This window comes from Polyodon spathula, chromosome 30 (genome assembly GCF_017654505.1).
Source record: "Polyodon spathula isolate WHYD16114869_AA chromosome 30, ASM1765450v1, whole genome shotgun sequence".
Taxonomy (NCBI): domain Eukaryota; kingdom Metazoa; phylum Chordata; class Actinopteri; order Acipenseriformes; family Polyodontidae; genus Polyodon; species Polyodon spathula.
Window position 1 is genome coordinate 1,364,964 of NC_054563.1, and position 14,003 is coordinate 1,378,966.

The window sequence follows — 14,003 nt, forward strand, 5'->3', positions numbered from 1 at the left end:
ATCTACAAGAAACAATAAAATATGCAGACAAGAACCAAGTTATGGCTTTGCGTTGTTAGTTTTGTGCATGCTGTGCGTAGACGGGACCAGCAGAGCTGAAAGGTCCCTTGTCACAGCACTTTGAGTTCTACTGACAGAGCCACTTAGAATGTTATAGAATTCATAATTTTTAAAAAGTAATAGAAAAATAAAATGATACTTGAAACAGCTTATTTAAACATGGGACTCCGTAAGTTTCCAGTACTGGCTCTTCATCCATCAAACCATCCAATTAATGCTGAGGAACAACTATGACATCTCTAAAATCGCCTCTCTTGATTAGACATATCAGTGGATTACTTTTCAGTCTGGCAACTACACAGAAAGTTATGTTTTACAGTGTGCATTTAGGTTTGTTATTTTGGGGAGGGGTAATTAATTAGCAAACAATGTAGTGCAATGTGTTTGAGCAAATCTATAGACAGGCCGGGGCCCTGTCACATTGACCTAAAATAGACCCTGTGTGCCAGACTCGAAATATGTTTTTATTTTATTTGGCCCTGAGGTATTTGAAAACATCATAAAGCATCAATCTGACGTCACAACGAGTTATGAGCTCATTCCATGTTAAATAACAAAACAGCACGGAGAAAATGCCAGAGGACGCTGTCGGGATTCGGGTACAACAACGACACTAAGTGGTTTTTCCATGGCGCGGTGCGCCCCCGTTCCCACCCCAGCTATCGGGAGTCTCCCTCCCTCTCCCAGCGCACTGTTTTGGTTGGATTGCTTATTTACCCATAATGCAGCGGTCTGATCATGCTCAGCAAATGGCTCCAAGGGAAGAGAGCAGAAGAAAAAAAAAAAAAAAAAAGCAAAACAAAACGCTGAAGTGAAAGAAACTTCCTTCTGTGGAGCGCTTTAAGAACAAAACTGGGGAGCCACTGAATACAAAAGACAGCACAGCCCACATTGTTGTTATTCTTTACTTTTTATTTATTTATTTTTAAAAACCCAGTAAATATTTGAAATACTCGTTACTGGCATCTGGCTTGGGGGGCTTCTCTCTATGTTTGTGGATCTTCCGGCGGCGGCAGCAGCGGTGCCATGAACAGCGGACTCCCAGCTTCAGCATCTCCGCTCGGGGGTATCTGTATTCCCGGGGTGAAGCTGAAGTACTGCCGATATTACGCCAAGGATAAGACTTGTTTTTATGGAGATGAGTGTCAGTTTTTGCATGAGGAGCCGTCCATGGCAGGCCTGGCGCATCACGCTAGCGGCAGCCCCGTTCCCCTCTCCATGGCCGGGCCAGCTGTTGGTGCGGCCCCGGGATATCCTCACGCAGGAGCCGGAACAGCGGGGTCGGGAGGTGGAGGGGGTACGAAAAAGATCGACCCCCTCGGGGCGGCTGGCGTGGGGCTGGAGGGGCAACTACTCGCCAGTGAGTATATTGTGGGGTTTAATTTCATTCAAACGCGGTTTGAATTCAACTCGTAGTAGAGGCCTAAACCTGGCGCTTCTTGTCTTGACTGGTTGTTGCACCCACTTCCCCCGGCCACCTACTATGCAAAAATGGAGGCCGAGGCTCCGGTTTAGGCCTGCTTTTTCTTCATGCTGTATCACAGGTACCACTTCCTAGACTCCTTTTGAATTTGGCGGTTTGTTTTATTGTTTTCTTTCTTTATTTTTAAATACTACTAATCAAGTACATGTACCGTATACCCGCGTATCTTAGCGTTGGTAACATATTTGCTTCGACTGTCCTGAACTTAGTGACGATACATGAGGTTGGAATGGACGGGAGCGCGTTATTAACTGAAGCCAATCTGACCAGTTCGTGTCTGAGCAGAATCTTAATACCAAGGGGTTTGGCAGCCCTGCGTATTTCAAAGTGGAGTACCGTAACACTATAGTACCAGGTAACCTCGTTGTGGAATGGAGCACTGCATCGGCTTTGATTATTAGTTTTTATATAAAGGCTTTTTGTAAAGAAAATGCTGAGAATCTGATCCAGATGTCACATAAGATTTGCGTTCACGCAATGTGTTATTGAATGCTGCATTTTAATTGCAGTTGTACTGTTGTTTTTTGTTACGTTGTACAGAGACGTTAGTATTGCACAAACGTCAGTTCACAGAAAGGCGTGTTTCTGTATCTTTTTGAAAGAGCGGCGGTTTTGAGGTGACGTTGATTGACACTTTCATTTGCATACACACAACAACAGTAAACTCGAAGGTGGAGTCGGAATTGTGAATGTCGACCAAAAACGTGAAAGAGAGGTGCTAATACTGTAAATGCCACTTAACACAGGGTTAGTTTGCTTAACAAACATACACTTAACTTGTCTGGCACCAGTTGTTTGCACATTATCACGGTATTCCAAAAAACATGCTTTATACATGATATTAACTGGAACATCTCATGTCGTGCCTGGTTTGTGTTCAAACTGTTCCCCAAGTTCCTTAACTGGACCAATTAGGTTCTTATTGGAAGCTTAATTAGTCTAATTCATTTATTGTACAGTTACAACAAAAAACAGTGGGACACCAGCCCCCCAACACCTGGATTGGAGCCCACTGCTAATCAATCAATCAATCTTTATTTTATGTAGTGCCTTTCATAGTGGAGCACCCTCACAAAGCTCTTTACAAGATGCAGTAAATACAAAAAAAAAACACCATAATACTTCAAATACAGAGAAATGCATGGAAACAAGACTCCCATTGCATAGCAGTTTGAATCATTACTGGTTATAGTTTAATAAGACCTTATCACCTTAGCTTGTTACCTGTACACCGGGGCTCAGCAGGCTCATAGTAAAACCTGGAATGGGTGAAACTGCTGTGCGATAGGAGTCTTTTTTCCAATCTAGCACTAATCTTCCATAACTTCAAAATGCTCGGTCAGAATTATGGCAGACTGTTTAGAAACTAAGTGAAGTGGAGAACAGATGTTTCTCCTGGTGCCTTTCTCAGGATACTGCTTTAATGTTAGGAGTCTTATTTCTTTCCATCCCTGCATTGTATGTTGATTGTGCACTGCACATGAAATATGAAAACCTCTCTGCTATACAGGTGTTGTGATGTTGCCTGCTATGCGTTGTAACCAGAGGTGACATTCTACCGAGGTCAAACTTAGGTTTCAACCTATAGCTCGCAGTATTTATATGACTGTTTGGTATTGACTATTCAACCTCCAAATCTGTTACACAGCAAACCAACAGAAAATCAAGGAGTCTTGTACATTATCAGAATTTTTACATGAGCATCAGCATTGAAGATATAAAAAAGCAACCAAGGACACGACCTTGGTGTCCTTACGTTGATACAGTCTGTGTTCTATAAAGTACAGTTTCTGATGTGTTAAATATTACCGAAATTTAAATGATACATTTCATTTAACGCTTTACCTGCATGTGTGTGTGTCTGTCACGCTCTACATTGTGAACATGCCTATTAATTTTGCACCAATCTACAGCAGACTCTTTATGTTACACTCCTAGCCTCCTATAGAAGTCTAACATTGATCTTGTTCTGGCAGTGAGAGCACCCTCTGTATGTTCCTGCACTGGTTGTTTTTGTAAGCACTTGCCTGAAACTCCTCTGTGCTGTCAGTCTGATTTCTGGGCAAGGAGCTTGGGAGATGGCTTTACATTCTTGTGAAATCACGATTTGTGCTCACAGGAATATGTAGGTCTGGATCAGCTTTGAACAGCTCTGTCATGATTCACAGCACCACCTCCAGTATTGACTACGCCTCCCATTATACAAAGGATAAGAAGAATTGTGTTTGTTTCTGATTCCTGTTCATTATTTTACAAGTGCTGAAAGTTAAACCTGCCAAGCCGTTGGTAAACCAGGTGGGCTGTCTGCAGTTTTACTGTGAAAATGTAAATGAAATGGAAAGTGATAAATACTAAAATGGAAAATCAGTGGCCATTGCAACCTTTACCCTGGTCTGTGACTACTGGAAGATGTCTTTCAGCAAATGTTTTGTCAATCAATAATATTAACTTCCCATTTTATTTATTTAATTTTTTTTGGTGGTAAGTATCAATGCCGACTCATGTAACACATTTACATCTTTACAGTGCAATCAGTTTGTAAAACAAATTTAGTTCCGGTATCCAGCCGAGGCTGCGTTTGCAGTCTATAATCCAGTCTGCAAACTGGCCTTCAAATTGAACAAATAAAACAATCTGTTGATGTTGTCTTTGCCTAATCAAGAGCAAAGTCAGAATGGGTTTGTCATCTATGGCTAGTAAATTAGTTTAATTATGGGCCATATTACTCCAGTCCATATGTGCTGTACCTGTGACTTGCAGTAAAATAGCAATAGTCAATGTCTAATCAATGCACTCTTTTTTTTTTTTAACTGTAACTTTCATTTGCCTTAGTCTGCTGGTCCTTTTTTTGGCAGCTAAATCTCATAGCAGCTTTATCACACAATTAATCACGTGATTACTGGTGCATTCGGTTGATTAGAAAGTACAGTTGATAAAAGATCGGATAATTAACTTTACTGTATTGGTAAAATACACAATTCAAGTAAATCCCTCTTCTGCATTGAGTGAAATTTACAGTTGGGTTCGACAGCCCCTGTCAATCATGTCCCTTATCTGTTCTTGTATGAACAGTTATTCTAATCAATACATTTAATTGGACACTAATTATTATCTTGATTAGCATTTTCATATTCTGTATATGGATTGTCAAGACATTTTATGACTAGAAACAATCCAAATATATTTTACTGTGTTCAGAATGCTAGGTGTATTAAGACATGACTAGTGTATTCATAAAGTTGACTAATGTAAACAATAACTGTCTGCTTTATATTTTGGTCTGCTGAAGAGGCTGGTTGTAATGCTATAGCAATGTCCCAGAAGAAGTTGATGTTTGGGGTATTTTAAAATGCACAACAATTGAATTCTCTATTAAATGTAAAAAGCATAATATTTGTATTTTTCAATGTAGTTCCTGGAATGGACGGGGGCGCTTTAGCAGAAGGCAGTCTGACGAATTCGTATTTTAGCAGCAGCTTTATAGGAGTAAATGGATTTGGAAGTCCTGCAGAGCCCAAGTATTCCATGATGCAGGTAAGTCCTGAGCGTGGCGTATCGGAAGGGTGTGCTGATGCTCTACAGAGGTCTGATTATTCAGACTGCCAGTGCAACAGCAGAGCACAACTGAGGGAGGAATGGCACTTTGTGAGGGACTGAACGATTGGGAGTTTTGGATCTGTATTTGAACAAAACTACAGATCGGCCTGAAATATGAATACAGTGCTCACCCCTCGTTGTTTCCCCTTGCGTGTTTGTCCGGCAGACTGTTTATGCAATAGTCACTGCCCAGAGAAGTGTTGCATTTAAGACACATGTTTTATACACATGTACTGTGAAGTGTGCGTCTCTAATACATGAAAATGTGGGGCAAGATGGCACAACATAGCGGGTGAGATTTACAGGAATTTTATTTGCTAGCACTGTGTCCTTTTAAGTTCTAAACAAATACTTCATAACAAATAACATTCTTTGAGGGATTTGATTGATCTGTTTTTACATTCTGCATGGAGTCATTTTAAAATAGTGTCAATCTCATGAAGCTATGATATTATTATTATTATTATTATTATTATTATTGTTATTATTATTATAACTACATTGTTTTTGTTTGTTTTACTTCTTAAAGAGAATGACAAGTAGCAGCAGCTCTCCAAGCCTGCTGAATGACAGTGTCAAGAGTTACGCCCCCCATGGTAAGGCTGTTAAAATACTGTGTTTGTTGTGTTTCCGCTTGCAATATACAATTCTGTAGTGACTTTCAGGCAAGTCTTTCCCTGCGTGTTATGTGATTTGAGTCCAAGTGTCTTTGTCTGGACGGAGACAGCAACCATACTTCACGTAAAAGGAAACTCTAGTACTGGAGAACTAGAAGAATGGTTATCTGTTTGTTTTTTTCAGATCCGGTAAATTCACCTGCTGCTTCATTGTTCAATGACTTTGCTGCACTGAATTTGTCTCAAAGGAGGAAGGTGGGTGGCTTTGATATTCTTGTATATGAACTACCAGATAGAGCTTATTTAAACTATTTTACATGTAACAGTTTAGCAATTTATTTTACTTAATCGTGTAGTTGGCAGTAGGTTTGTAAAGCTACTGATTGACTTCATTATTTTTAATACAACTTTGACATGACTCCACAGCATTGCTCTCTTACTAAACTGCTACTGTAGAATTTTGAGAGAGAATATATGCATATGTCCAGCCATGTGTTTTCTCACGCTCACGCCTCCCTTTACCCAACATTGTAGATAGCCCTGTCATAGCCTTCTGTTTTTGCTTGTTGTCATTGATTTGCTCCATTGCTGCTGTACTTTATGCATCCAGGGCAGGTCAAACGTTGATTGATTAATTGATTGTGTTCAAGCAAAATCCTACAAGTTATATTCTACTTTGTCTGTTTTATGCGATGTGGAGGGGCAAGTAAATTTAAGAACAAGTGGATTTTTTTTTTTAGCATTTTGTCCCTTGGACAAGAAGTTTTTAAAAAAACAATTGCACACCCCTGCAGCATTTGATAGTAATTCTCAGCTCCTTCAGGCGTCTGTTCTGAGTGCTGTTATTTGTAACGTCCACGCGCCAGAACATATCGGAAAGCATTCTGGGATATTGGAGGATGCACAAAAAATGTAGTTTGGTATTAGAGGGTCCACACGTCTGACGGCCCGCACTACCTGATGGGATTCAGAACCGCACTTGAGACTACCTCTGAAGTGGTCTCGAGTACGGTATTAAACTCTGAGTAGTGAGGACCATATTTAGGACTTTTAAGACGGTTTAAAGGCAACCAATACGGTTTAAATGCATAGTGTGGGCAGGGCCTAAAAAATCCTGTAAATCTGTACTGACTTAACCCTGATTGCAGCTTAGCAAGACCTGATCCAGGTAATGGTTTAACTGATCAAAACAAATGGAATAAGATAGAGCGATTTATTGATCACTAACCTACAGCTGTGACCAAAGCATCACCCTATAGAAATAACAAATTTTGCTGATGAAGTTGAACGAAACCTGCTGAATAATGTTACGTTCATATATTAAATTACATACCGCTTTGTAGTTTTCCATATACTTAACCAAAAACTGACAAAAATAAAAACACAATTGACATTTTGAAATGTATCATGAAATAGTGCCATTTCTGAAGGGGTAATGCTGTTTGGTTATGGGTTCTGTTAGACTTTTGCGATATTATTTTGTAATTTCTTTGATTGCATGATGTTAAATGAAATATCCAAATGATGTTTCATTCCTAAAATTGTAGGTGATGCAAAACTTTTGGCGATAGCTGTATAAACCCTTCTTTACTAATCTGATATGTAGAATTCAGTGTCAGCTAAATATATAAAGGGATCCCTGTACAAAAAGAAAGACACATTTGTATTACACCACTGTGATTCATGCAAACGTATTTAAGTCGTAATAAATCTAATGTCATGTCTTTTTATGCACATTTCAAACTGGCATATCATACTTGCATTTTAAGCTGCCGACTTTGCTGCACAGACACAGAACAGTTTAATTTTGTGGTAAGACAATTTGTTGTTTATAGTTTACAGCATATTAACTGACATTGCGTTAAACTGAAAACGTTATCAAAGGTACATGCATAACAAGTTTGTGTAGGGCCTATATACAGGGTCAGTTAGAAAGTAAGCTTACACCATCAATGAAATGGTGCACTGCTGTGGTAAACTTACTTTCTGATCACCCTGCATATTACCTTATTGTGCAGTACTTTATTTTCACAGATATGATTGCCCGAATGTGACAGGCCTAAGAAATGAAGTTTTCAGATGTACTTGTCATTTTCAGGGGATACATGCAGCTGTCTTTGCAAAGCATTTTAAGCAGGGAATGCTTAGGATGAGCAAGGGTACTAAGTCAGTGTTATCGTTCACAGTACTAAGTTAATCCACTTGAACAGGACTGTCACGAATCTGTTTTGGTATGCTGCAATCAGGATCTTGTTTAGTCTCATTTAGCAGATGATCAGCCTGTGGTGAGGCACTTCTGGTACACTGCAGTCAGGATTAGAAGGTGTACTAACTTTAATCCATTCAAGTGGACTAAACCTGCTTAATCCACTAGCTAGACACATCAAGTGGGCTAAATTCGGTAAGCTAGTTGACCCCAGGGACTCATTTATCAAGCATTTGAAAGACTTTTTATCAAATTGAAAGATCACTAAAGGTATTTCTGATTCACTGTAAGCAAGTTAGGCGTAGGTCCTTGAATTGAGCCGATCTCAAACGAACAATACACTGAAAGTTAGCACGTTAAGTGGCAAAGCTTCTGAAAGTTTAATTTGTCATGTTTCCATGAAAAATCTTAGTTGATTTAAGACAAACACCCTCCTCTAAACATGAATGAATGATTGCGTTTTTGTTTTTTTTGTTGTAAAATATAAAAATGAATTCTATATGTACCTAAAAACGCAAAGCCTTTATTCCAATAGATTTAACAGGAAGTTCTTCTTGTATCTCAATGACAGGCACCAAATCCAGCAGCCAGTGAATTCATCCCTAAGGGAGTGTCAACGCCTAGGATGAGCAATGTGTCCCAGTCCAATATGCCTGCCTTTTCCACAGCCTTGTTCTCACACCCGTCCATGGGAAGCATGTCTACAGCAGCTTTAGCTCCAGGTAAGTGGGTCCATTGCTCTTTTCCACAGCCTTGTATTTTTTTGTATTCTTTCCATGTCATTTTGAACCCCTTCCTTGCAGTAAGGCTCTCTTCAGTGCCAGTGAATGTGCTGTAAACGCCACATTGGAGTTTATCTGAATGTAAAAACAGGATATTTGTTTAACCAGACAAATCTCGGTTTGTAGAGCGTTGCGAGATCTGAAATAAATTCCATGTTAACTGGGGTGCTTTCACTTACCGTTCAGTAGATACATCCTGTCATGTTGACAAGCAGTTAGAATGGATAGAAGATTTTATTGAAACAAGTGGATTTTTGTAGCCACTTAGTCCAATTATTATTATTATTATTATTATGAGAAGCATAGATTGAGAGGGAAAGAATTGCCACAGGGTTAACTGTGGTTAACTTACTTCTGCAACACAGAACAAACAAACAAAAAAAATCATGCTTCTGTCTTGACCTTTTTAGAGATGAAAACTTCATCCAAGAAGTGAAAGTTTGTTTTTTTCTTTCCTTTTAACTGCTTCTCTAAATGATGAAAAGGAGACTTGGCACTGACGTCTTAGTGATGACAGAGCCTCTCCCTCCCCCTTCTCTAGGGACAGGTGTTTATTTCTGGGTTTATTCTGCTCTCTATTGCTTCCAAGTTTGGTGGCAGCTGTGCTAAGTGGAGCTACATCAGAAACACCATTAACTTTTTTTTAATATATTTTCTCTACTACTTGTTTCTATATGTCTGATACAATTTATCATATGAAATGACAGTTTTAAAGTATTAAATTGGTAAACCTTGCCATTGAAACCCCCAGGGGAATCCTTCCTTTCAGCAGATGGGCAGCACTCCTCTTACCTTCGACAAATTGCAGTGTTTAGCTTCTGCACCTTCTAAAAATACAAGCAGTGTGACAAGTACAGTCATAGTAACCTGAGAAGTCGTTTTCATTATTCCACTTTCTGTTAAGTGCACTGACTTTTTCTTTACATAGTAACAGAGTATTTTGTTTTTCATTTGGTTTCAATAATTAAATGTATTAAAAGGTAGTGTTTGTTTATCTACTAAAGCGTTACCCCTTCAAAGTAATTATCGTAAATAGTTGGTCTTGTACTGAAAAGTAAATCCTTCATAAATATGCATAAAATTGATTTGTTGCTGCGCTGCTATATTGCTCCAGAGCACTGCAGTTTACAATGGAGCCATCTTTCCTATACTGCTGGAGTGCTCTGCAGTTCAGTTTTCTTAACTAGATCTGTGTAGTCTGCATTGTTGTAATAGTTACATTTACAGATGGGTGCACCACAAACACATGTATAGTGAGGTTACGCATCAACAGCTCTGTCCAGGAAGCTGGTTTTTTTTAAAAAATTTTATTTATTTATTTTTGGCCATAGTTTGATCATGACAAAGAACTGAAATCTAAAGTTAGTTAACTGTTTCATGACTAACAGCTGGTTTCACACACTGCGTTTTTGGACTACCATACCTAAAGTCACATTGCTTTAAGATTATAGTTAGTTGGGAGGGTCTGTGAAATGCCAAAAATGACTGTTTAAAACCTATTTGAGTGGAGCCTCCCCTAGACTTGTCTGGTTATGCAGTGTTGAAATTGTCCTGTTCTTACCGTTGCTGATTTTCCCATTGCTCCACCTGTAGGCATGTCCCTGTCTGCTGGGTCGTCTCCCCTGCATTCGCCGAAAACTACACCTCACTCGTCCCCTGCCCCCCGGAGACGGAGTCACACGCCGAACCCAGCAGCCAACTACATGGCGCCTACTAGTGCCTCGAACCCAAGCTCTGATCCAGCATCGCAGATCATCCAGAAGGAAACTGTGGGAGGAACTACCTACTTCTACACGGATACAACTCCAGCTCCGTTAGCTGGAATGGTAGGTTTAGGAGGCTTTCTGTACAGGTAGATTCAACTTCGGATGTGTTCCACTGTTGCATATGCGTGAAGTTAGGTAGTGCGGGCATTGCATCACAAAAGTCCACAACCTTTTACACTGCCAATTGGCTTTGGAGGTTCAGACACAGTTGAGAGGAGTTTCTTCACATTTGGTACACTACTGTATTCTGTGTCTCTCTCTGTTTGTTATGTTATTGTTTTAATCTCTGGCCATATCTGTAACACTGGCCATGCTGCTTTTTTACATATCTATTGGTATTTTCTTTTAAATAACATGCCCTTTCAATGACTTAGTGTATCGTTTCATTTTAGGTTTTCCCACAGTACCATGTATACCCTCCAACAGCACCTCATGTTGCTTACATGCAACCGAAAGCAAATGCACCTTCCTTTTTCATGTCTGACGAGCTCCGACAAGTAAGCCTTGAATCAGTATTGTGAAGAATTGATTGAATTCACAAAGCTAAGGAAACAATGTCAGATTAAATGAGGGTGTATTAAAGTACGTAGATGTGTAATTGCTAATAAACAGCTGCATATAATTACAGTACAGTAAAATCATATTGTCTGTTTTAGATACGACATGCCATTGAATATCCTTGGCTTTTTTCTTTACTGCACGTGCATATGGAGAAATTCAGGAGAGGAATGTATATTTTGCACGTCACTTTGAAAATACTGTTTGCCAATCTTATTTTTCTTTTTTCTCGCGTAGGAATTAATCAACAGGCATTTAATAACAATGGCACAAATCGACCAATCTGAAAACCCTGGTAGGTGTGGTGGTGTTGAGAAAAAAAAAAAAAAAGTGGATTTTTTCTTTTTGTGGATGGTATTGGTCCGAGAGATAAAGATAAAATGCATGGATTCCTTTTTATGTGACTAGCATAAATTGAAAACACAAGTTTTCAGGACCTCTTTTTTCACTAAAGTTTCCTGTTTTGCTAGTGCTACATTAAGACATGTTATCTATAACACGTTGAGATTTTGATCATTCTGTTAAAGTTCTTTGTAGTGTTGTGTATTTAGGTCAGTAGCTGTTAGCCGCTTCATGTCAGATAGCAGATGTCTTCAGCCGTTTGTAAAGCAATCCACACCCTACTCTATGAATTGGTAATATGTGAGAAGCTTCTTTCCTGAGCTTGTCTGTCCACACTGGCTTGCTCGCTTCCCTGCCCTGTTCTGTGAGTTACAGGGATTAATAACCTTAAGTAAGAGTTAAAGGCTGACAGAGTTGGCATTAAGGGTGCTGGGATGGGAATAAGACTCCTGTTGCATAGCAGATTGTTCAGTTCCTGTTTTTTCTCTGAGTTTAAGACAGACCTGAGCTTGTTTACCTATACACTGGCTAATCAAGATTGTTGTATAGCCTGGAATGGATGAATCTGCTATGCAGTAGGAGTCTTATTTAACACGCTTTGTCGTCCGGTATTAATTAAAAACAAAAATGAACTTAAAAAACTAAAAAACATTTTATTGCAAAGGAAACAATTCCATTTGACTTCATTAACAAGCTAAACATTATTGAGTACTAATTAATGAGTGGCTCCTAAATCGCTGATTTTTTTTTTAGAAATTAATTGGATTCCACCGTTGAATGAAAGTCACTGAAATTCAAGTTATTGGAAACTCCGTAGAATAAATGGGGTTGTGAAAAACATTTTATGAAGTGAATAGTAGAAAAATGAAGGATCTTCTATAGGTGGGTTTGTGATTGTAAAGTCTGGTATGGTTACAGTTTATAGCCTACCTTGGGCAGTTAAATCATTATAGTAAAATACATCAAGATTTAAGGGGAGATAGCCATCAGGTGTGTTTTCTTTTTTTCCTTTTAAATCAAATATAAAAAAAAAAAAAAAACTGAACAACTTAATCAACAGTTTTTAAAAATTAATCTTTTCATCAGGAGTTCCGACAGAGGTGGACAACTACCACAGCCTTTTTCCTCTGGAGTCCCTGCCACCCCCCAACCGCCTGCAGAAAACGAGCAACTTTAGTTACGTTACGTCATGTTACAAAGCTGTAAATAGCAAGGACGATCTTCCGTACTGCCTACGGAGGATACATGGTGAGTGAATGTGGGATCTTCCAAGTAAATTGCATCTGAAATGGAAGCTTTTTATATGCCATCTACATTTTCAGAATGCTACTTTTTATTTATATATTCTGTATGATTGTTTTTTGCTGTCTTGGATCGTTGCATGTTGAGAATCCTCAATGCAGACTGTGAGAAAGCGAGGTGGGGAAGCCCATAGGAGAGTTGTGGATGGAAACCTGTGCCTGGGGTTTATTCTGCATTCATTCCCACATGCATCTGGACTTTAGCACTCCCCTCAGCAATACACTCCTTGAACATCAAATACATTTTGCAAATGCCTACAGTCTTTGTGCAAACTGTTGCCCAGAAAGCAAATTCCTCGTACCTTAGAAAATGCGACTAAATAAAACATCTGTTTTGCTGAAAAATCATATCAGTATTGTGAGGCATTCATTCCCCTTAGTAGGTGCGCTAACTACTAGATGGGCAGTCTGTCTGTTCTAAAAGGGCATTCTGTCTGCAGGTTTTCGACTTGTTAATACAAAGTGCATGGTGTTGGTCGACATGTGGAAGAAAATCCAGCATTCCAACTTTGTAACTCTGCGGGAGGTGTTCACCACTAAGGCGTTTGGAGAACACTGTAAGTGCCAGCTGCTTTTCAATTTGGTTACTGACACATTTGAATGTGCCTTGCTCTTTCTTGTAGGTAAGGTACCTATGCATAGGCACTTTGCTCAAATGATTGAGAGCTAAGAGCCAGGGTTTCCTTGTTTTTCATGTCTGTTTGTTTTATTTAATTTGGTTTAAGGCAAAGAAAATTCAGTTTCAATATTATTATAAAAATAGGAGTATTATCAAAAGGACTTCCAAAATGTTACTAGTACTTCCAAGTTGTGCAAGACAATAATTAAAAAGTGAACAATTGTCTTTTATGTTATTTTTTGCCAACAGCTCTTGTGTTTGCCTATGACTTTCACGCTGGTGCAGAGACCATGTTTAGCAGGCATTTTAACGATCCCAGTGCGGATTCGTATTTCACTAAAAGGAAGTGGGGTAAGTCAAAATCTAATTTTAAATCTGGTGAGTGTAAAATGTATTAAAATGCATAAAACTTGAAGCTTTGTTCCTCAGTTAGAGTTGTGAGTACGCCACAGAATACCACGCGACACGAACAAAACCGTTTTCTTCAAATGTATAGTTTCATTCACCACGCAAATACCGTCGGCTGACTAGCAGTAGTGCTGGACTACCTGTAATGAATTTAGGAAAGCTAGTCCAAGATTAGGGTCTCTGAACCAGCCAGTAGTTGACGTTACGTATATTTTTTTCTGTTAGTATATAGATTTTGCTTGTGTTCATGTGCTTTACTGCTAT

The 14,003-nt window shown here is 39.1% G+C and overlaps 1 protein-coding gene across 4 annotated transcripts in view; it reads left to right on the forward strand.

Annotated features, from left to right (window-relative positions):
* The first annotated feature begins 727 nt into the window (after positions 1-727).
* Positions 728-14,003, forward strand: part of pan3 (poly(A) specific ribonuclease subunit PAN3) — a 23,226-nt gene continuing 9,950 nt past the window's right edge. For 2 of the 4 annotated variants that reach the window (XM_041232904.1, XM_041232905.1), the window contains exons 1-11: positions 728-1,420; positions 4,956-5,077; positions 5,670-5,736; positions 5,942-6,012; positions 8,535-8,685; positions 10,339-10,571; positions 10,904-11,008; positions 11,307-11,364; positions 12,498-12,659; positions 13,153-13,269; positions 13,581-13,682. In XM_041232904.1, the coding sequence (XP_041088838.1) occupies positions 1,087-1,420; positions 4,956-5,077; positions 5,670-5,736; positions 5,942-6,012; positions 8,535-8,685; positions 10,339-10,571; positions 10,904-11,008; positions 11,307-11,364; positions 12,498-12,659; positions 13,153-13,269; positions 13,581-13,682 (1,522 nt within the window). In that variant the 5' untranslated portion in view covers positions 728-1,086. The remainder of the gene's footprint in view (positions 1,421-4,955; positions 5,078-5,669; positions 5,737-5,941; positions 6,013-8,534; positions 8,686-10,338; positions 10,572-10,903; positions 11,009-11,306; positions 11,365-12,497; positions 12,660-13,152; positions 13,270-13,580; positions 13,683-14,003) is intronic. The other 2 variants (XM_041232906.1, XM_041232907.1) reach the window with 2 other exon arrangements.